The 24,190-nt window shown below is 41.0% G+C and overlaps 1 protein-coding gene and 1 long non-coding RNA gene across 3 annotated transcripts in view; both read right to left on the reverse strand.

Annotated features, from left to right (window-relative positions):
• sec14l7 (SEC14-like lipid binding 7) overlaps positions 1-10,062 on the reverse strand; it is a 21,610-nt gene extending 11,548 nt beyond the window's left edge. Inside the window, exons 1-2 of one of the 2 annotated variants that reach the window (XR_004895072.1) lie at positions 9,909-10,061; positions 3,059-3,134 (exon numbers count right to left, since the gene is read on the reverse strand). Coding sequence is in view for 1 of the 2 variants with exons in the window: in XM_035991782.1 (XP_035847675.1) it covers positions 3,059-3,134; positions 9,909-9,962 (130 nt within the window). In the remaining variant the exon portion in view is untranslated. Of the gene's footprint in view, positions 1-3,058; positions 3,135-9,908 lie in introns of both variants that reach the window. The other variant, XM_035991782.1, reaches the window with a different exon arrangement.
• A 9,559-nt stretch (positions 10,063-19,621) lies between these two features.
• Positions 19,622-20,197, reverse strand: LOC118493111. Its single transcript, XR_004895073.1, has 2 exons — positions 20,134-20,197; positions 19,622-20,048 (listed from the first exon to the last, which is right to left on the reverse strand). It is a non-coding gene; the product is annotated as an uncharacterized LOC118493111 (long non-coding RNA).
• Positions 20,198-24,190: the final 3,993 nt, after the last annotated feature.

The following is a 24,190-nucleotide window of genomic DNA, read 5'->3' on the forward strand; positions in this document are numbered from 1 at the left end:
ACTGTCCAAAGTTCAGAGCCAATGCAAATATTGATCTACTGTCACAGAGTCCCCTGATCGATCCGAGCCGCGCTGAACTATGAACTCTAACAGACACGATGTCCTGAACGTCCACGAACCTGCAGCTCAACAACAGATAACAGGAGAAACTCTACATACATGATACTGATAATAGTTCATCTGTACCTCTACATACTGTATGTTCCATCCCATTTTTTAATTCCCGATTCCGATACGAAAAGGACTCGAGGGGATAGTATTGTATACTGACTGTATGGTTCCTGGGCTTATATACTAAGTCTAGTTTGGATATTATTATTATATTATTGTTCAGTTTGATGTAGATAGAAGGAAACAAAGTAGATAAATGGAAAAGAAAAAAAATGTGTATGCATGTGTTAATGTGCGTGTAGGTAGGTAGATATATACGGTACATGTTTGGGTATGTAAACATGTATAAATAAGTGAAGCATCAATTTGTTTTGTATTTAACTAAAGTATAAAAATAGAAAAAGAGGGTATAGGACCAGAAAACTTTTTTTTCTTCTAACTTCTTCCTACTCCTTTTTGAACGTGGGAATTTCTTATTTGAATAACTTACAATAATTTTGGAAGATTGTTGTTAGATGTTCTTATTTATCTGTTATTTTAAAATTTAATATATATATATATATATATATATATATATATATTATTAACAAGTTCAAAATAAACTAAACTAACTAATACCTGAACTTGCGTATCGGCCGATACCAAGTACCGATCCGAGTGTGTTAAAAAAAATATATTATATATATATTTTACATACAGCTGTATATTACTATTCCTGCATGCAGAGTTTTCCTTTTATTTTTATTTATCTGCTCTGTTGCTGTCTCTGTATCGCTGTGACAACCACATTTTCTGGCCAATCAATAAAGGCTTATCTTTTCTTCTGACCCTTTAAACTAAAGACCAAAGACTTTGAACAATGTATTTGTTTATTTAAAAATACTCCACTACAAGTAGAAGTCCAAACTCTACCTATAAGCATGTTCAGTACATGTACTTAGAGGTTGCTGCTAAGACAATATTTTTTTTTGTGGCATTTTAGGGCCTTTATTAGGACAGGACAGCTTGGACATGAAAGAGGAGAGAAAGGGGGAATGACATGCAGCAAAAGGCCGTGGGTCGGAGTCGAACCTGAGCCTCTGTGTGCTCTACCAGGTGAGCTACGCAGGCCGCAGGCTCCCCCTCCCCACAGGGCTATTAAAGGTTCCTCTTATGTCATATGTCCTTAGTAAAAGTCCTCGTTGTGCAGTAACATGTCTCCTGTGACTAATGCTGCGTTCCAGACACAATTTTTAGCCCGTAAGTTACGACTTCAAGTCGACTCACGACTTGGTAGCGTTCCAGGCAAAGTCACGACAAACCCTTCTAGCTAGCATTAGCGTTAGCTAGCGGCTACCTACCTTTGATGTTAGCTTGCGCTAGCTGATACTAGCGATTTCTAGTCGACAACATAACCTGTAGTAGTACACAATCGTATGTGTATTGTTTTGATTACAATGTGCAGAATTACTTTACGTTGCCTATTTATGTCTATTTATTTCTATTTCTCACCGTTAATCACCGGCGTCTGTACAGCATCAACAGGGGTCGCCGTTGTTGTTTATGTGTGTGTGAGACGTCAAAAACTGTAACTGGGAGTACAACGATCTGGTACGAGTTCACGGGGAGTAAGTTACGGGTTTGACTGCCGTCCCAGGGCACTTTCACCGGGGAGAAGGTTGTGAAAACATGAGTTACCGGTTGCCTGGAACGCAGCATATTACACAAGATGGCGGTGCGGACGCGGCTTCGTGACGCCCTGTGTCTCTCCAGATTCTGCAAATTGGAGGTAATATGCTTGTTTATCTCAAGTATTTTCAGTAAAAACAGTCTAGCGTATGCACCACCTGTCTATACTTTGTATATCACATTGCACTTTTTCTGCTTTTTTGCACTTCTGGTTGGACGCAAACTGCATTTCTCTCTCTCTGTCTTTCTGCACAATGAAAATAAAGTTGAATCTAATGTGACATTATTAGATATTAATACTGAGCAGCATGTTACTGCTGTCGCTGCTCCAGGTGGAGCTACATTAATTACTTTATAAACAGTTACTTTAGTCCAGAGGTTCCCAACCTAGGGGTCGGGCCCCTTCGAAGGGTCACCAGATAAATCTGAGGGGTCGAGAGATGATTAATGGGAGAGGAGACGGATTAGAAACTAAGTTCTGAAACACACATCTGTTTTTATTTGTTTGGACTTTTCTCTAATCTTTGATTTGTTGGTGAAATATTGAATAATTTTATGTCTTTGGGGTTCAAACTTTTGTTTAAAGATATGCTCTGACAACACTTATTATTCTGTATCTTCTGGTGTTTTTTCATTTGTCTGTAGTTTGTAATTCTTTATGTTTCCTACTAATCTGTGTATCTTTGGCAGTTTCTCTTCTCTTTGTATTAACCCTTGTGAAAAACTGAAAACACTATTGTTTTTTATGTTTCTTTAATATTTTTTTCTTGCTTTATTCAACGTTTTCTATGCTTTTCCCCCAGCTTCCGCCAGTTTATGCACCCCTTAAACCAACTTATTACCACAAGTTTTACAATTATTTTTCAAAATTCATGGTCAATTATCCTCATTTATATGATTTTATACCTATTTTTTGAGTTAAAAAGCAGAAATTATGAAATATTCTAGACAATTGAGTTAAAATCCGAGTATGCCTTTTGTCAGAGTTTAGTCAGGAAATGGTTTTTAAACCATTTAAATTTTTTTCCAAATGCTGTAAAATATAATATAACATCCAGAATGTTGTATTGAACCGACCGTGTTGTTAATTTTGGGCAATTTGGTTAAAAGAACCCATATTTATTTTGTAGAAACTTGGGTCAAGTTTGACCCTGAGGACAACAGGAGGGTTAAAGAAGTCACTTTGTAGTTGCAGCGCTGCAGGATGGTTGTTTTGGTAACCACACGGAGAAGAAGCTGAGTGCAGGTGTGAGTGTGTGAGCGGAGGAGGCAGCCTCACCTCGGAGCCAGCGCAGGAGGTAGTGGTCGTGCTGCGCGGGCAGCGAGGGGACGATGTCCTGGATCCTCGCCCGGAACTGGAGGCAGACACATCAATCAGACATCTTACTTTAATAACGACGCTGAAGGCCAGGACAGAGTCTGTGGACGCTCTCAGGACGCACCTTAACACACACTTTTATTCTCTGGCTTTCACTTGTTTCACCTGCTCTTCTTTTATCAGATTTCAATTTGTGTATATATATATATATATATATATATATATATAGTCATGTGAACAAATTGCAAATTGATCTTAATGCCTTAATTAAAAAAATGAGGAAAAATCCATTCTTTAAGGACACCAATTTTCTTTGTGAATGAATAATGTATCGTAAATAAATAAATGTTCTTCCTTAAAATACAGGGGGCATAAGTAAGTACACCCCTATGTTAAATTCCCATAGAGGCAGGCAGATGTTTATTTTTAAAGGCCAGTTATTTCATGGATCCAGGATACTATGCATCCTGATAAAGTTCCCTTGGCCTTTGGAATTAAAATAGCCCCACATCATCACATCCCCTTCACCATACCTAGAGACTGGCATGGTTTTATTTCAGTTAGCCTAATAGCTGGTTTAGATGATTTTATGGAAAGTACCCCATGCCAATCTCTAGGTATGGTGAAGGGGATGTGATGATGTGGGGCTATTTTAATTCCAAAGGCCAAGGGAACTTTATCAGGATGCATAGTATCCTGGATCCATGAAATAACTGGCCTTCAAAAATAAAAATCTGCCTGCCTCTATGGGAATTTAACATAGGGGTGTGTATAATTATGGCCCCTGTATTTTAAGGAAGAACATTTATTTATTTACAATACATTATTCATTCACAAAAAAACTGGTGTCCTTAAAGAATGGATTTTTCCTCATTTTTTTAATTAAGGCATTAAGATCAATTTCCAAAAGATGATTTTTTTATTCCTTTTTTTAGTCAACTTTAGCATGGGTATGAATACTTATGAGCAGTACTGTGTATATATATATATATATATATATATATATATATATATATATATATATATATATATATATATATATATATACAGTTGTGTTCAAAATAATAGCAGTCCAACATCACTAACCTCATAAATCAAATTTTTTGGTAGAAGTGATATTTCTACATGGCAAATAATTTACTAGTAAGTGTTGTAGAGTCATAGAAAACCAACAGACCCAACAGTCATGACATACATGCTGGTCATTCGGTGTAATTGAATCTGTAATTGAAAGGGGCATGTTCAAAATAATAGCAGTGTTGTGTTCAATTAGTGAGGTGATTGATTCTGTGAAGAATCAGGTGTCAATTACGGCCCATATTTAAGGAAGGAAGGAAGCAAATGTAGTGCATGCACACTGAAATACTCAGCAAAATGGGTCGTTACAGACATTGCTCTGAGGAATGGCATCATGTCATTGTGCAATACGTTAGGCTATTGGGGGTTATGCAATATGTTAGTTGTGCAATACGTAGGCTATTTGGTTGTGCGTTATGTCATTTGTCCAACGCGTAGTTTATTGAGGTTGTGCATTGTCAGTGCATTATGCAAGTTGTGCGATACGTAGGCTATTGGGGTTGTGCAATATGTCAAGTACATTGTGTAATTTGAGCAATATGTAGGGTTAGGCAATACGTTAGCTGTGTAACATTGTACTGTGCAAGGGCTGAGCCACACTTATTGCGGAGAATACAGCCGACGGGGTTGTTCGATGGGAAGTGCCAATGAAAGGAGTAGTTAATGTGCTTACTATATGTATATGGAAGCATGTTTGTGTTGCATAAGAGTATGTGTTGAGAGATAATTGTATTTTGTGTTGTTTTTTCTGTATTTTGTGTTGTCTTTGTAACGCTGCAGAACGGACAGAGTCCAAAACAAATTTCCCTTCGGGGACAATAAAGTATATCTTATCTTATTATCTTATAACAGCGTACTTTGATTTAAAAGTTGATTGGAGAGGGGAAAACATATAAAGAAGTGCAGAAAATTATAGGCTGCTCAGCCAAAATGATTTCAAATGGGTTGAAATGGCATCCAAAGCCTGAACGACGTGGGAAAAAACGGTCAACTACCATTCGAATGGATCGAAGAATAGCTAAAATGGCAAAGGCTCAACCAATGATCAGCTCCAGGAAAATCAAAGAAGACTTAAAGTTACCTGTGAGTACTGTTACGATCAGAAGAAGGCTATGTGAAGCAAAGCTATTAGCTAGAAGCTCCGCAAAGTCCCATTGCTGAAAAAAAGACATGTACTGAATAGGTTGAAATTTGCCAAAGGACACATTGACTGGCCAAAGGAGAAATGGGGCCACATCCTGTGGACTGATGAGAGCAAAATTGTTCTTTTTGGGTCTAGGGGCCGCAGACAGTTTGTCCGACAACCCCCATGCACTGAATTCAAGCCACAGTGCACTGTGAAGACAGTAAAGCATGGTGGTGCAAAAATCATGTTATGGGGATGTTTTTCATACTGTGGTGTTGGGCCTATTTATCACATACCATGGATCAAGGATCAGTTTCAATACATCAAAATACTTGAAGAGGTCATGTTGCCTTATGCTGAAGAGGAAATGCCTTTGAAATTGGTCTTTCAACAAGACAATGACCCAAAACGCACCAGTAAGCGAGCAAAGTCTTGGTTCCAGATGAGCAAGATTGATGTTATGGAGTGGCCAGCCCAATCCCCAGACCTCAATCCCATAGAAAACTTGTGGGGTGACATCAAAAATGCTGTTTCTGAGGGAAAACCCAGTAATGCAGAGGAATTGTGGAATGTAGTTCAATGGTCCTGGGCTGGAATACCTGTTCACAGGTGCCAGAAGTTGGTCGACTCCATGCAACACAGATGGGAAGTAGTTCTCAGAAATAATGGTTATCAACTAAATATTAGTGCAGTGATTCAAAGTAAAGCAAACCCTTGAGACATTTTTCAGTTTATACAGTAAATGTTTGAGCACTGATGGGCAGTAACGCGTTAGAAGTAACGCGTTACTGTAATCCGTTTACTTTTTTCAAGTAACGAGTAAAGTAAGGGATTACAATTGCAAAAACAGTAATTAGATTACTGCTACTTCCCCGTAAACAGGCTGCGTTACTGCGTTACTTAACCGTGATTTGGTTTCGTGAGACTGTCTCGTGACGTGAGTGACTGACGTATGAGCGCCGCGACGTCAGTGGTAAACACCGACATGTGTGTTGAACAAGAGACAACATGGAGCGCGGGAGAGAGCAGGACCATTCAGCGTTTAATGCTTGGAAGTACCGACATTACTTTGAGTTTGACTCGGCTAAAGATGACAAAAACATCAGCGTCCGCTGTACACTCTGCGTGGGAAGAAAACTTTTATCTACAGCGAAAAATTCCACCTCAAATCTGAGCAAGCACCTAGCAAGCCGGCACAGGAATGAGAAACTCTCTGAGAAAAACCCTGAACCCCCAACTGACATGACCGCCGGGGCTACATCCACCGGGCGAACCTCCGAGGGCCCCTCTCCTGCTAAACAGGTGAAAATAGACTTAAGAGCGACAGGACTTAGTGTCGCTGAACTGAAGAAGCTCGTCGCTGGCTATATTGTCGAGGACATGCTGCCAATTTCCACTGTTGACTCTGAATCGTACCGACGCATCGTAGAAAAAATACCGACCAAACACGGTGTCAAGCTGCCGCAGAGAAAGTCATTTGCAGGATACCTTGAGAGAGAATATGACATAATGGACGCTAATTTGAAGGCTGCACTCGGAGATGTAGACTTTGTTTCCACCACTGCTGACATCTGGATGGTGAATAACAAAAGTTTTATGGGTGTAACAGTTCAGTGGATTAATTCCACTTTACAGCGCAACAAGGCCGCCCTAGCATGTAAGAGAATTAGAGGCAGGCACACCTATGATGTAACTGGAGCAGAGATTGAAGAAATCCATTCATCATATGGACTGCATGGCAAAGTTGTTGCCACTGTAACTGATAATGCATCTAATTTTGCCAAAGCATTCAGAGTGTATCAGCCCTGTAATTTGGAGTCTGAATCTGAAAATGAAGAAGAAGGTGATGATGAGGAACCGACTTTTACAGATGTCAAGGAAGTTCTTTCAACCGCATCTGGTGATGGACAGTTTAGCCTCCCTCCACACTACAGGTGTGCATCACACACAATTAACCTCATTTCAACAAGCGATGTTGACAAATATCTAAATTCCTGTGCAGACACCAAAGCTGTATATAGGAGTAGTATTGCAAAATGCTCTGCTCTTTGGACTAAAGCAAGTCGATCAACAATAGCCTCTGAACAAGTGGAGGAAGTCAGCCGCAGGAAACTAATGGTACCCACATCCACAAGGTGGAATTCCCTGTACGAGGCCATTTCCAGAATCATCACAATTCCGATGAATGAGCTGAATCCCCTGTGCGTAAAACTGGGAATCAAGTGCCTTAATGAAAGGGAGTACCTATTCTTACAAGAGTACTGCACCGTGATGAAGCCCCTGACCGTAGCACTGGACATCTTACAAGGGGATGAGTGCACCTATGGGGCTTTACTACCAACACTCACAGGCCTGATGTCAAAGACCCTTGCCCTGAAAGATGACCTCTCTAGAATGACAGCCAGCCTTCCAGATGTCATTGTAAAGGTAAGATTATTATTTGTTAATTGATTTGGGTGGATTTGTTGAATTTATTATACCATTCATGGTGAGCAGATCTTACACTTTGTTTGTTTTAAGCAGTGAGTACAATTATTAAAATGATAGAAAAGATCAATTATTCATCCCCTGTTCAATATCAGGGATATTGATCATAATCATGAATATTAATCTTAACATCAATAGAAGATTGAAATAAAGAGGTCAAAACAGCCTCAACCAAAATTAAATCTCATACAGTATTGATAGCACATGAGATGATTTAGGTCAGTAGAGCCCACAAAATAGTTACAATAGCCAATTTATATAGTAAAATAAATATATTCTTAGTTATATCATATTGTATTTTACAGGCCATCAAGATTCGTTTTGATACTGTACTGGATAGCCAAGAAGGACTTCTTGCAGCGGCCACTTGTCCCAAGTTCAAACTTCGATGGCTGAGAGATGAGCGTAGGAAAGAGCATTTGAAGGAGCTTCTGACAACAGAGTGTCGTAAAGCTGCTCCTGCAGCTGGCAATGCTAATGTGTCCCAACTGGCAGCCAGCCCAGCTGAAATGGACTTTTTTGATTTTGAGAACCAGCCCACAGAAAGCTTCTCAGCAGAAAAGGAAGTAACTGACTATTTAAGGTCAGGGTATGAGCTTGATATTCTGAGTCAGTTCCCAAACCTCAAAAAGATGTACATGAAATACAACACTCCAACTCCATCCAGTGCACCAGTGGAACGGCTGTTCAGTTTAGGTGGATTGGTGCTTTCCCCGAAAAGGAACAGACTGTGTGATGGGAGGTTTGAGAAGCTTCTGCTGATGCGATATAACCACCGTTTCACTCCGAAAGAAAACAAAAAAACATAGGGCCTTGTCAGGGTAGCCATAAAATGAGACTGGACTAACAGCTTAAATGTGGCATGCAACAGCATTTTCTGTTTTGGTAAACTCATTTTTACTCCTCTCTGCACTTTACTGTTAAAGAAGTTAATAATTTGGAATACAGTCAGGAGAGACTTTCATTTTAATTATTTCATTGTTGTATTTTATTTACATCTATTCGAATGAAGGATTTTACAAAAAATTTATTTTATATGCAGGAATATGCAGAAATATAAGTATTATATAACAGAAGAAGGACTTCCTTTATTTCATTAAAATATGGTGGAATGTGCAGAAAATAGGTTTAAATGTTCAACAATTTTCTTCAAGTCTGAGACTGTTGCATTTAATTTAATTTTTGCTTGATGCAATGTGCATAAAGTTAAAAGATTGAAACTAATAAAACAAGTTTTAAAAAAGAGAAAATTTCATTTGATTCAATTTTAGATGATAGAATATGCAGAAAGAATAGAATTAGGTTGAAAGGTCTATTGTTTTATAGCGTATTCAGGTCGTGCATCATGTTCTTGAAAAGTAACTTAGTAAAGTAACTAATTACTTTTGAAAATAAGTAATCAGTAAAGTAACTGGATTACGTTCTTGGAGAAGTAATCAGTAATCAGTAACTAATTACTATTTCCAAGTAACTTGACCAACACTGTGTTTGAGTTTGTAAAGAAAAATGCAAATACTCCTATTTTTTTGAACAGCCTAACATTCCTTTTTCTTCATTTTCTGTAAAGGTAGAACACAAACGTGATCAATTTTGGTCATGTTTTGATTTGGAATTGAATGTGCAGTGTTCCCAATGCATTGATATTATGGAATTAAAACTTTTTTTAAACACACTGCTATTATTCTGAACACAACTGTATATATATTTTATGCATGTATACGTTTTTGTCTTTGTGAAGCACTTTGGTGCTATATAAATTAAAGATTTCATACCACTCGGCGTCCAGCCTTCTTCAGGAAATAATGTGTTCAAGTGATGTTTTTTACTCGCATTTGAGTTAGAATGTGACAGATGTATAGTAATAAAGGCATTTTATCTTTTTTCTAAAAGACGAGTGCCTTGGATTATTTCTTGTTACCTATAAAGTGTGTGTGAGTAGAGGAACAGAGCTGAGATTAAAACGCGTCAGTATAAACACACAGCAGACGGTTGAAGTTACCATGGGATCGCTGTGAAACCACAACGGAAACCGTAGAGACAACACAAAGTAAAAACACTCAATCTACAGATAATCAGAGTCACTGAAATCATAGGAATCATTATGATTTAAAATATTTTTACCTGAGTTAAATGTTCAGCCTGTTTCGGGCTGAGGTCTCCGACTCGTCCGCTCATGGCTGCTGCTGCTGCTACTGCTGCTGCTACTACTCGCTCTGACAGAAGCTGTGAATGAACTGAGACTGCAGGAAGTGAGAAGCACACACACACACACACACACACACACACACACACACACACACACACAGTGAGATTCAGACAGACAGACAGACAGACAGACAGACAGACAGACACACACACACACACACACACACAGTGAGAGACAGACAGACAGACAGACAGACAGACAGACAGACAGACAGACAGACACACACACACACACACAGTGAGAGACAGACAGACAGACAGACACACACACACACACACACACACACACACAGTGAGAGACAGACAGACAGACACACACACACACAGTGAGAGCGAGAGAGACACACACACAAACACACAGTGTGAGAGAGAGAGAGAGACACACACACACACACACACACACACACACACACACACACACACACAGAGAGAGAGAGAGAGAGAGAGAGAGACACACACACACACACACAGTGAGAGAGACAAACACACACACAGATACACAGAGAGACACACGAACACACATACACACAGGTACACAGACACACAGACACACACACACACACACACACACACACACACACACACACACACACACACACACACACAGGTGGACTTTCACCCTTTAGCTGCAGCTCTTTGTTGCGTCACCGTGTGACTTTTAAACAGAAAGAAACATTATTGGAAGAAAAATAAATCACCACATTGGACAAAGTAAAAGTACAAAAGTATTTTCTGATGTTTTGCAGTTTATAGAAATAAAGGAATATTTTTTAGTCATTTGTCTGCAGCTCATTGTGTTAAAAACATCCTGAGAACAATGTTTCGTGAGTTGAGTGTATCGTCACATCCCTACTGAAATGATTATATTAATATTATGTACTGATAACAAAAACATCATAGTTTATTTGTTGATCATTTTTGTTTTAGTTTGGTTTAAATCTGCAAAGTAACTGAAGTTATTGAATAAATAGCGGAGTAAAAAGTACAATATTTCCCTCTGATGTGTAGTATTAAGTAGCAGAAAAGTACAAGTATACCTCAAAATTGTACTTCCAAAACGTGAGTAAAAGAATGTGGGGATATGACGGCTTTCTTTGTCTTAGTTTGAAATAGAAAAGTAGAAATCTGGGCTGAATCAAATTAATGAAAGAGAGTAAACAGATTACAAACCAATATTTTGTCTCATAAAACCCTTTTAGGACCCAGATACCAGGTTCACCAAAATAAAAGCTGGTGCTTCTGAATAAAAAGATGATTTACACAAAACGACATAAAGCAGAAAGGAAAACTTCTCATCTCGACATCGTGGAAAGTTGTTTTGATCACCCTAGACCAGGGTTTCTCGAATGGGGGTACGTGTCCCCCTAGGGGTACTTTGGAGGACTGCAGGGGGTACGTGTCCCCCTAGGGGTACTTTGGAGGACTGCAGGGGGTACGTGACCCCCTAGGGGTACTCTGGAGGACTGCAGGGGATACGTGTCCACTTAGGGGTACTCTGGAGGACTGCAGGGGGTACGTGTCCACTTAGGGGTACTCTGGAGGACTGCAGGGGGTACGTGTCCCCCTAGGGGTACTCTGGAGAACTGCAGGGGGTACGTGTCCCCCTAGGGGTACTCTGGAGAACTGCAGGGGGTACGTGACCCCCTAGGGGTACTTTGGAGGACTGCAGGGGGTACGTGTCCACTTAGGGGTACTCTGGAGGACTGCAGGGGGTACGTGTCCACTTAGGGGTACTCTGGAGGACTGCAGGGGGTACGTGTCCCCCTAGGGGTACTCTGGAGAACTGCAGGGGGTACGTGACCCCCTAGGGGTACTTTGGAGGACTGCAGGGGGTATGTGACCCCCTAGGGGTACTCTGGAGGATTGCAGGGGGTACGTGACCCCCTAGGGGTACTTTGGAGGACTGCAGGGGGTACGTGACCCCCTAGGGGTACTCTGGAGGATTGCAGGGGGTACGTGACATTTTTTGCTAAATGTTTTTCAGTGCCAAGGCTGTAGTTACTTCTACTGTCTTTATTTTCTTTCCAAGTTTGTCGTTTTTTGCAAAGTTTTTGTCTCTGTTTTTGAAGTTTGTCACCTTTTTTGAAGGTTTTGTCGTTTGTTTTGACTTCTTCACGCCTTTCTTCCTGACTTTTTTCTGTCTTTTTTTTGTTCTTTGTTTTTGTCTCTTTTTTCAAAGTTATTTTTCAAAGTTTTTGTCTCTTTTGTCGAAGTTTGTTGCTTATTTTAATTTTTTGTCACTTTTGTCGCCCTAGTGTTGCCTTCCTTCTTCCTTCTTTGTTTTTTTTCAAAGTTTTTATTACCGTTTTCAACGTCCTTCTTTCTACCGTCTTTTTCCAAGGTTTTGTCTGGGTTTTTCCATCTGAATTTAAATGGTTTTTCAGTTACAAGGCTGTTTAGTAAATCTATCGCTGACATCGCTGTATTGTTCCTCTTTATATAGACTTTTTTTCTCTACAAAACAATATTCACGCTGGTTAGGAGGTACATGGCTTAAAAAAACAGTTAAAAGGGGGTACATTACTGAAAAAAGCTTGAGAGCCACTGCCCTAGAGAGAATAAACTCCCTATAGGAACTATTTTCAAAACTCAATTACTCCGTTTCCAAAGCTCCAAAGTTCAAATAAGGAAAATAATATGGTGTGTACTTTGTCGAGATCAATCAGCCGTCCAGAGACTCTCCGTGTTTGTTTTGAGGTTATTTGCACAGCAGGTGAAACATGTCGACTCCCCCTCCTCGTCTGTTTTACGTTAACCCTCTGAGGTCTGAGGGCATTTTCATATATCTTCTTAAATTTGCCTTTTTAGGGAGCCTCTAGCTCACCCAGTAAGAGCGTACGTCCATGTAGGCTGAGTCCTTTGCAGCGGTGCGGGTTCGAATCCAACCTGTCATCCCCCATCTCTCTCCCCCTTTCCTGTCTATCCACTGTCACTATATAATAAGGGGAAAAGCCCCCCAAAGATTATTGCAAACTGGTGATTAGCTTATGACGCTAGCCTTCGGGGCAGAGGGTAAATCCTTATTTCTACACCACTAACAAGGCTCAAAATAGCACCACACTTCCACGGTAGCATAATGAGGATCCCTACATGTTAACCGAAGCATTGAGAACTTTGTAAGTGTACAGACAGTTTATTAAAAAGATCGGCGGCATCTTGGAAAACAGTCATGATCAGTCGAACCACGAACACTGTGTTTGAGCTATGTTACTGGTTGCACACAAGGGGGTAAGCCTCTCCCCCAAACGCGTAGCTCCTATGGCGTCATTTTGATGCTACCAAGCCATCACCTCCCGTTAGCATTCCATTGACTGCCATTCATTTTGACGTCACTTTGACAGAGAATAACTTTACATCTGAAGCGTTTAAAGACTATTTGTCCATTGTTTATTTCTAAAGAAACACGACAATGTATAAAAGGCTCCATTACCTTGTACCTCACGTTATGGCTCCGTAGCAGACGTTTTTATAAAAATAGGCAAACGATTGTGTCATAACCACGTGACTTACTGTCGCACAGTAGAGGAATTACCGTATAGTACAGGAGAAGCTCTCAGGCAGTTTCAACTTGCATTCGCTGTTTAAGTTTAATTACTAATGTTAACTATCATTTTAGTTAGCAATAATTAGCCTGTGCCTATGTTATCTCCTTACATATACCTACGCTCTCCGTCTCTGCTAGATTGGGAATGATTGAGATTTCTCTTGGTACAGCTACCAGAAGACTTCCAACTTTCAGACAGGTTGCTAACGTCACATTTACGTCGTCTCTCTCAGTTGGAGGCTGCTCAGTAACGCTCAGCCATCACCGGAAAAGTGCTTCTAACGGCCTTCACTGGTCTCCGTCCAGAGCAACGGGATCTGTTGGTCCAGTTTATATACTGTCTATGGTTACACAGCGTTCGTCGTTCGACTGGTCATGACTGTTAACCAAGATGGCGGCCGAATGTAAACACGAACGCTACTGTCGTTATAAACTGTCTGTACACTTACAAAGTTCTCAATGCTTCGGTTTACATGTAGCGACCCTCATTATGCTACCGTGGAAGTGTGATGCTATTTTGAGCCTTGTTAGTGGTATAGAAATAGGGATTTACCCTGTGCCCCGAAAGCTAGCGTTATAAGCTAATCAGCGGTTTGCGCTAGCTTGTTTCAAACTAGACACACATTCGATTAGCATGAAAACAGATCCCAGAGAACGGTCGACTCCTTACACGTGTTATTAACCCCTAGGTTAATTTTGCGCCGGAATTGTCCTTTAAGCAACAAACCTTAGATTTACCCTCTTAACAGGAATCTGTGTTTAGCTGCAAAACACCAAAATAAGTCAGAAAATCTTTTAACCCAACACTACCAGGCATACAGGCCGCGATGGAGAGGAGGAATTGTAACTTTTGCTTCTTTTGCGGCATTTTCAGGCCTTTAGTTCTGACAGGACAGCTTTAGACGTAAAGGGGGAGAGAGAGGGGGAATGACATGCAGCAAAGGGCCGCAGGTTGGAATCAAACCCACGGCCGCTGAGTCGAGGGCTGAGCCTCTGTACGTGGACGCACACTCTAGCAGGTGAGCTACCCAGTTGCCCAATTGTTAGGTCTTCTAACAGTTTATGGTTAAAGTAGTCTATATCTACGACGTTACACTTCCGGGATTGCTCTCGTTCTGCCAGAAATCCCGCCAGATGTCGAGCTTTACGGATGTCCGTCACCTTCCTCTTTCTCTGTGTTGGCGTTCTAACCTCCGGTGGATTTGTGAGGACTATGGTTAACTGCTCCTCAGATCTCTGCAGGGTAAATCCAGACAGCTAGCTAGACTATCTGTCCAATCTGAGTTTTCTGTTGCACGACAAACTACTTTTGAACGTACACGTTCCACCATAACAAGTTCCTTCCAGAGGCTATTTTGCAGGGGCGCCGTGGCTCCGTCCGACGCTTAACACCGCCCAAGATGATTGTGATTGGTTCAAAGAAATGCCAATAAACCAGAGCACGTTTTTCTCCCATCCCAGAATGCTGTGTGGACTAGCCAGACCTTCCTCCACAGCGCTGTGGAGGAAGGTCTGGCAAAGCACAAATTCTGTTAAAAAGATGCACATTAAACTTCTTAATATGAGACATGAATAATCTGTTAAAGGGAGAGATTTCTGTGCTCTTCTTGCTGCAGGGTTACCTGATGGCCCGCGGCAAGAAAAACGCCACATCGGGTAAGTAAATATAACAGACTTAACCGTTGGGTTGGACATGTATGCATGTATTGAGAAAAGCAACAAAAACATTGACATTTTCTTTATTTTCTCAAGATAAATTAGCATTGTACTTCTTTCTGCTTTGTCCAAAACCTACTGATAATACAGAGTGGTAAAGGGATAGTTTAGATTTTTTTTATTGGTTTGTATGAGGTACTTATCCATATTTACAGTACTTTCAGTGCTTCACCTTGCTGTCAGACATCCCTTTACGACGGGGAACTGAAGCCGTTATCTCTGCTCTCTTCAAAGCCACCTTTGACAAAAACAGTGATTTTACCTCAGTTTTTATTTGTAAGAAGTAAACCGGCTAAAAAAGTTAACATGAGTTGAAAGAAAAGCTGACTGCTGGTGTAAAGCTGCTTTATTTTTTTACACCTTTACTTACACAATCTTTATGCATTGCATCTTGGGATTATACTGTATATTTTCCACCTTAAGACAAAATGATATATTAGATTAGTTTGTTTCTGGAATTAATGGTCGAGTGTTTTTCTTTCTCTTCTTCCTCTCAGTGCTTCAAGGATCCTGCTACACAAACTGCAAAATGAATGTAGCCTATACCGTCCTATCAAAAATATGAACTCTTATTCTGTTTAGTTAAAACTTTTATACCAATGATTCCAAAAATAACTCTTCATTATTAAAAAAACAAACAAAAAAACAACCCAAAACAAAAATCTTTATGCATACAGTTTATATTTTATACATTTGGACAAAAACGTTCCTGACTGAAAAAGAAAAGTGAGACTCTGGGACGAGACATGTGCCCTAAAAAAAGAGAGAGACCTGACTTCAGCAAAGCTACTTTAAACGGTGCTAACCCGCATTTTACAGGGATGACACCTTAATGCACTCTTAAATTCGGACTTTATAGAGTATATATTAACCACTTTAACCACAGCATGTATGCGGAAATTGGCAGTTCAGATTCAGCTTAAAATAAAAAAACAAGAGGATACATTTGATTATCCCTGTTGTAATTACCCGATTGAAAACCTGCACTGTTTTAATGGTTCTAAAGTGCCTTATAGCTGCTGTGAAAATACATGGACCTGGTCAGATGCTTTTCACTGTTTGGTAAAATACTGAGTGAGTTCCAGCTCCAAACAGCACCTGAGAGGTCTCCTGCTGAGCTCAGGGAACCAACAACGGATGGGTTTTTAAAGCATTTGTTCAACATTTTGGGAAATCTGCCTATGGACCTTTTTCACAGCAGACATTTTGACTTGTCATAGCAGGAAAAGCACAGCTGAAATTGATAACCTTAAAGGAGAATTCCGGTCAATTTCAACACGTAGCTCTGCTGTAGTAGCAGTAGCGAGAAAACCTAAAACAATCGGTGCTGCCTACACCGTGTTATCCTCCTGCTAGCGTTAGCACCCAACAGGCTTAAACAGGGCAAGTTTTAAACGTGTTTTAAGCCTCTAAACATGCTTGAAATGTCATTACAAGTGCCTCCCCATGTGCAGTGATTCCTTCCGAGGGAACACAGTGAATCTGACTGGAATATTGGATTGTATGAGTTCGACAATCGACTGGTGTGGACTTGACCGGAAAACAGGAAATAAACAGAGGTATGTGCACTGGCTAGATTAACACAACTTTTATGCCTTTCTGTCACATCTACTGCAGTCAGATTCACTGTCTTCCCTCGGAAGGAATCACTGCACACGGGTAGGCACTTGTAATGACATATCGAGCATGTTTAGGAGGCTTAAAACACGTTTAAAACTTGCCCTGTTTAAGCCTGTTGGGTGCTAACACTAGCAGGAGGATAACACGGTGTAGGCAGCACCGATTGTTTTGGTTTTTTTTGCTACTGACAGCACTCCAAATTTCGAAACAACAGAGCTACATGTTGAAATTGACCGGAATTCTCCTTTAACGATGGCTCAATTCCATCAAGTGTCCCAGTAAGCCATTTCAGTGAGTCAGCATGTACAATACCAGGACCTCTCCTAAGAGGAATGCAGCCATCATTAATGGTTTTTAATACACCTGTGCTTTTCCTACTGTGACATGTCAACATGTCTGCTGTGAAAAAGGTCTATTAGCTTTCTTTTCCGAGAGTTAGACGAGAAAATTGATATCACTCAACAATAAGGGTTGCCAGATGGCCCGGGGCAAGTGAAACACCATGTCGGGCAAATAAATATTATAACCGGTCGGCAGGGTTCAACCAAATGCTGGTAAAATATGCAAGTGGCTGGTAGATTTGCTTCACTCGCCAGCCATTAATCTATGGTTATCTACTGAGTGGCTGGTAAAGTTTGAACATTCACTACTGAGGCATTTGGCTGGTGGACACAAAAGTTAATTTTGTTTGGTAACACTTTACTTGAAGGTATCTATATAAGAGTGACATGACACTGTCATGAACGTGTCATAAACATTATAAACAAGTCATAAACGTTTATGACATAACGCTTGTTTTAGTGAGTGTCATTCGGTTTTTGTCATGGCAAGTTATGGTCAGAGTTAGAGTTCATGTGTTCATGACAGTGTCGTGTCACTCTTACGTAGATACCTTCAAGTAAAGTGTTACCCAATGTTTTTTTTAAGTGCTGTTAAGTTCTTTACATGATTATTGTTTTGCATAAAACATGTCTGGTTTGCAGCTATTGTAGGTTTAGAAAGTTTTTCCAACTCACTCTATGAAAAATGTATGCGGTCAAACAAGTTACAGATAGAAACTGAACTATTTGTGAAGCAGCCAGCAAAAATGGACTTTTGGGAAAGTGAAAAAAAACCTTAACGTTGAACCGTGGTTTGCTAAATATGAAGCTACAGACAGGAAAGGCTTACGCTGCCAGTATACTTCTTCAAAACTGCATGTCGGATAGCGTCGGGGAAAAAACATTACACCTTTAGTTCAGACCAACGGAAGCCATCCGGCGATTGGCCGCAGGGTTGGGAGTAGGATTGGGCATCGAGAACCGGTTCCAACTTGGTATTACGATTCCAGTAGAATCGTTTTATTGAAATTGTTTGGAAAATTTGGTTTTGGTTTGAATCCGGTAAAACTGTAAATCACCATTGAATCAAAATAAATTCTCTAATCTGTGAAGTAAGCATGTGACCCGTTTCAACTCCACCCCTAAAGGTCGTGACACACCAACCAGACGGCCGACCCTCGGCAGAAAAGGCAGTTGGACTGATCAGTCTCCCCGAGTTGGTCCAAAAGTGCCTCCGAACACACCAAAGAGACGAGACGTAATACGTCTCCATAACAGCAGGTGGCGCTAATCTGTATTGTCGATCTCATATTGGACTAAAATAGTTCACCGAAACAGGTTTCTGAAAACATTTTAAGCGAGAAATAGGCCGTGAAGTTGCTGAATCGGTCTTCATTTCAGATCAACAAAGGTCAGTTTAAAAGATTTTTGTCAGATTTTGAGAGACTCTAGTCACGCTCATCCCGCTCCCCGTTTCCTGGTTAGCTCTCCACCAATCAGATGGGTCATTTGAGTCCAACTGCCCGCCTTCCGATTCAACATGTCAAATCGGCCAAAATGAAGACCGACGGCCCCTCCGACGGACGACGGCACGGAACACACCAAACAGACTCGAGTCACTGACCTCGCCAGACTGTCCGACGGCCGATTATCGGCCTGGTGTGTCTCAGGCTTTAGGGGAAATGGAATCGATAAGATAAGGCTACATTTACATCGCTACGTTTTGGTTTTTAAGCAGAGTTTTGAGCCAAAAGTGATTGCCGTGCACTCAAGTGTTTTTAGCTCCAGTAGAAGAACTAATCTCTGTTTAAACTAACACGCCCAAACCAAAATATCTCATCAACATTCTGGTATACTGGACATAAACAGGAGGCAGCGTGTATACTCCGCCCACCGCTGGTAGTTGCCATGGTAAAGTTGGTAGCTTTAGTCTCAGAGAACGAGACGTCATGACTGATAAGACCCAATCAGGCGGCGAAACGTTGCATATACATTACATATGCTCGTATCAAAGATTAAGCCAGGCAAGCCTAAGTACACACGGCCGGTACAGTGAAACTGCGAATGGCTCATTAAATCAGTGTCGGTGTTTCCAAAGGTCTCCGTTTGCGGCCGTTGAGACTGCAACACAACCCCGCCGATACCAAACCAAAACAAGTCCGAAATATTTCTAAATGTCTCCGGTTTAGATCAGGGGGAATGAGAGGGGGAAACGCGAGAGAGAGAGAGAGATCCCATTGGCTGTTCCACACACACAGACAGCAGGAAGAGGTCTCACTCTGGCAGATATTCTGCCGTTTATTCTTGCTTTTGCTTTATGCTAAGCTAGGCAAACCAGCTGCTGGCTGTAGCTTTATCTTTAACTGAAAGATCTGAGAGTGATATCAATCTTCTCTTAAGTCTTTGTAAAAAAAAACAACTAATAGGCATTTTTCACAACATGTTAAACTATTCATTTAAAAGTTTTCACAAAGCTTGTACATTTATAATCGCTACTTCTAAAGAATTAAAATTAAAAAAAGATGTGAGATGACTTTCAAAATGCCAAAAGAGCCATAAAATGTGATTTAAAGATCTCATCAGCTGTGCAAACTCTGATCTGAGAAAAAAAAACTAAAGCGGACATCGTAAAATCTCTGAAAGTGAAGAAAAATCATTGGTATTCGAGCTGGAGCTGGGAAAATACTGGTCAGCAACGGAAGAGGACGCCGTGTTACTCATGAAGTTAACAGCAGCTCGATCAAAAAAAGTATGAATTTTAAGACAATGAAAGCATAGCAGAAGAATCTTGGCAGAGCTCAAAGGTAACAGAAATGAGAATAACATGAAAAGGAAGCTCGAGATGGCCGACTAACACTCTTAAAGTGACAAAACTTAAATATTGTCACGACACATTTATCCTCCTGTGGCGAGTGAGCCGAGCTTCTTCTGAACACCGAACACGTCACTGACGCACAACGGGCCACGTGCAAGAAACACTCGTACAAACACAGTCGTTATAAAGCATGGGTCTTAAACTCGCGGCCTGGGGGCCAATTGAGGCCAGCGGGCTGATATTTTGTGGCCCCCCTACTGTGGCCCGCACGTTGTTCTGAAACGCACCTTTTTGCTGAGTCGTTGCGTGTGCCGCGTTTTTATCACTTACGGGCTACCATAGCTAGTCTCGTGACTGCGGCGTTTGTTGTCAACGGCAGTCAAGCTAGCCAACCGCGAAGTAGTATCAACGTTAGTCACTTGGTTGAAACGTGTTCCAGAGTGACGGAAAATATATGCCTTCACCCAGTTCCAGTCATGTCTCTCTCAAAACGTGCCGTGAAGAGAAAGGTTGGCGACGAGCTCAGGCAATTTCAGTGAAAGTTGGAGACGGAATATTTTGTTATCGAGCACAGGAGCACCTCTACGTGTGTCATACGCACAGAGAAAGTTGTGGTGTACAAGAAATATGACATCAGACGTCATTACTCAACTAGACATGCTGAGGAGTATACAACATACCAGGGAGATGAGAGAAAGAACCGGGTCGCCAATCTTAAAAAATGTCTATTGAGGCAACAAGATTTATTTAAGAAAGCAAACAAAGAATACTTTTGTTGAATACTTGACGCGGCCCAGCCTGACCCACACTCTGCCTCGAGCGGCCCCCAGGTAAATGGAGTTTGAGACCCCTGCTATAAAGTGTCACGTTCATATTTTAGATTTTTCTCGTGAGGTACGAAAGAAATATACAAGGGGTCCAGACCTATCGTAAGGCTATGTTCACACTTGGCGCCTTCTTTGACAAGAAAAAGTTGAAAGAAAAGCTGGCAGCGTTTTGGTTCAAAAAAGCAGCCGAGAGCGTCCTTTGTCACTACAACAACAGCTACTGCTACAGTATCGTGGAGCGCTATGAGGAGCAGTGCTAACGTGAGACAAAACAAAGGAGCGAGCTAGTGAGAGAACAGAGAGAGAGAGCGGTGCTGCTAACGTTAGATTAAAAAAAAAGCGAGTTTCCTGTACAGGAAGCACCTGGTCGTACCGTATAACTCGCTGTGCACCAACTGTGGAAACCAGTCCTTCCAGAAAAGTTTTTTTGTGATTGTTGCGGGCAAAAATCCTTGACGTTTTCTTAAAAAATGCGATGGAATATGCGGGATATTTATGCAATTTTATGCGATGAAATTGGGGGACTTGCAAAAACTGCGGTTCCATCGTGGCTTCATCGCGGGGTTTGCAGCTTTTCGATGAGGTTCACGTCACGTAATTACGTCACTTCATAACGTTCCCATGGCAACAGGGGAAAATGGCTGCTCTTGTGTGAAGTAAACGCAACATTTTTCAACTTTCTGCTAAGATATATGTGACTTTTTTGGAACGAAAATGCGGGGATTATGAAATCATGCAAGCCCATATTTTGCGCGGAAATCGGCAATTTATGCGGTGAAAGTGCGCTGTATTTGAAAAAATGCGGCCCCCGCATAAATATGCAGACTTTGGCTGATTATGTATTGGATTATGCCATCGCATAATCACGTTTTTCAGGAGGGACTGGGAAACGACAGGTCTGGCTACTCCGCTTGTCATTGGTCGGCTGTCAAAAAAGCGCTTGACGTAGGGCATTTTTTAAAGAAAAGTCAAACTTTTTTCAACTTTCAAAAAAAAAGTAAGTGCTCAGGACTTTTTTGAAAACACGGTTTACTCCACAGGATTATAATGTAAGCCAGACGCTGGCAGCTTAAAAAAAAGACGCCAAGTGTGAACATAGCCTAAGAGTCGTGTATAGCTGGGTAAAAATGTACTTTTGTTTGATTTAAGAATTATAATACTTTCACCTGGATGATTTTGGAGTTTAAAGGTGCAGTAGGTAAGACTTATAAAACTAACTTTCTGTCATATTTGCTGAAACTGACCCTATGTTCCAGTAGAACTATTTACATGAAGCAGGTCATTTAAAAATAAATCCAGCTCCTCTGGCTCCACCTACAGCCTGGAGTGAGATTTACAAAAATCCACCGCTCCCTGTTCAGATGCACCAATCAGGGCCAGGGGGGGGGGGGGGGGTCTAACTGCGTGTCAATCACTGCTCATGCACATGCATTCATTCTCCCTTGTGGGGGGAGGGGCTTAGGAGACCGTTTTGGGCTTTAGCGGAAAGGGGGGAGGGCCTGAGAAGTTGTTCAAATTTTTTGGCTAAGTCCTGGATCTTCACAATCCTACCTACGGCACCTTTAAATTCAAATAAGATGGTCCATTTTAAGATTTTGGGCTATTTAGCTTCCATAACATGTTTTCTTCCAGACTAGCAGAAAGAAAACATTTATTTAACTACACTTTGTCTATTCGTTTCTATAGATTTCTCCTAAATTCCCCAAAGTTAGCATAACATAATGCCTTATTTGCATACAAATATAATTGTCTTAATGTCAAAGTTTAACGGTGATATCCGTTAGTTTAATGTTGCTCACCTGCAGTGTCTTCAAAATGTCTGAATTTTACAATTCCATGTCTTTAAAGGTTTTGTTCTCAGACTCTGAGCCAGAAATCTCCACTTCAGAAGCACTCAGACACCAAACTTTCCACTTTCATTCCTGTCTATATCCTGAAGCTTTTCACACAGGGCTTTGTTCAGATATCATTCACAGCCCGATTTATGCAACATGTTATTCATAAAAACGTGGAGAGAATGGATTTTTTATGGCTGTTTGTTGACAGTATTTTCTGATTTATGGAGTGTAAGAAGAGATATCCAAAATTCCCTCTTATCTGTAAAAACCTTGGACTCTAACGCTTTGGCTACATTAAACGTGTAATGTATGCGGACCGTTGGCGGAGCGTATGTGCCGCGGAATGTATCCTTTAACTAGCTACGCCTGCTGCGCACACACGCCGTAGGATTGTGTGAGTCACAGGTGAGACGGGGAGCTTTTGTTTTTGGGATTCTTGTCGTTTCTTCAGTTTTTTGGAGCCAACACAGCGCTGTGAAACACCAATCTAATGTCAGCGGTTATCAGAGGGATATGTCAGTTACAATACTAATTTTGCTTGGATATAAAAAGGGGATTTTCAGAGAACTAATGCTGTAAATTGCCCAAGGAACCCTCTAACCTGGTGCATTATTAAAAATATTAATGTTGTAAAGAATTGACTTCAAAGCAGTTACATAGAGACAGAGAAATAAGTGCTTTCTTTAGTGCCGAGGGGTTAATGCAGAGAAGTATTCTTAAAGCCACATATCTGTGGAAATGGCCATGTCAGTTTCTTTTCCCTCACCACAATTTCGCCTAACTTGGGAGCGTTATTTAACATGATAAGGATTCCTTAGATTGTCCAGTTTCATTTGATACTGATAACTTTAGTCTGGCTTTAAAGCTATAGTGCGTAGTTTCTGCCGCCGCCATGAGGAATTCTAAGTAATGACAACAAAACTGTCGGCGCGTCCACATGATACAAGCCTTCCGTGATCGCACACTGCTCCCCCCTCCTCCTCCACACAGCTGTTAGTAGCCAAGGAGGACACGGAGGATTAAAAAACTTGGACTCCTCAGGAGAAGTAACTATCTTCACTCGAGTTTCTGCACCCGAAAGTCACCGGACGCCACAATCTTCTGAACATAGTCATACTGAGAAATCCAGAGAGAGTTGTGTGGAGCTGATAGTCTTAATTATCTTGTAGCAACTCATTTGGCAACGGCTTGAATGTAACGGATGTTCATTAATATCAAAAAGTTACGCACTAAAGCTTTAAAACGGAGCCTCTTAAAATTGTAGGAATCGATATTGAATCATTCAAATGAAGATCGAATGATTTAAACCCAGCCCTGGGCAGAAGTTTAGGAATAGAAAACGTTCTTGCATGAGGCCCGGTGTTTTCCTGTGCCGTTTCGTCATAAACCAGCATATGAAATGAAAGTGTAGTACCTTGAGAGGAAATGAGATTACTTTTCATCCCTGCGATGTACATTTTAAGAACTGGGCCAGCACCTGATCCCATGTATCACCTCTTTAAGTACGGAATACCGCAG

Source organism: Sander lucioperca, chromosome 14 (genome assembly GCF_008315115.2).
Source record: "Sander lucioperca isolate FBNREF2018 chromosome 14, SLUC_FBN_1.2, whole genome shotgun sequence".
Taxonomy (NCBI): Eukaryota; Metazoa; Chordata; class Actinopteri; order Perciformes; family Percidae; genus Sander; species Sander lucioperca.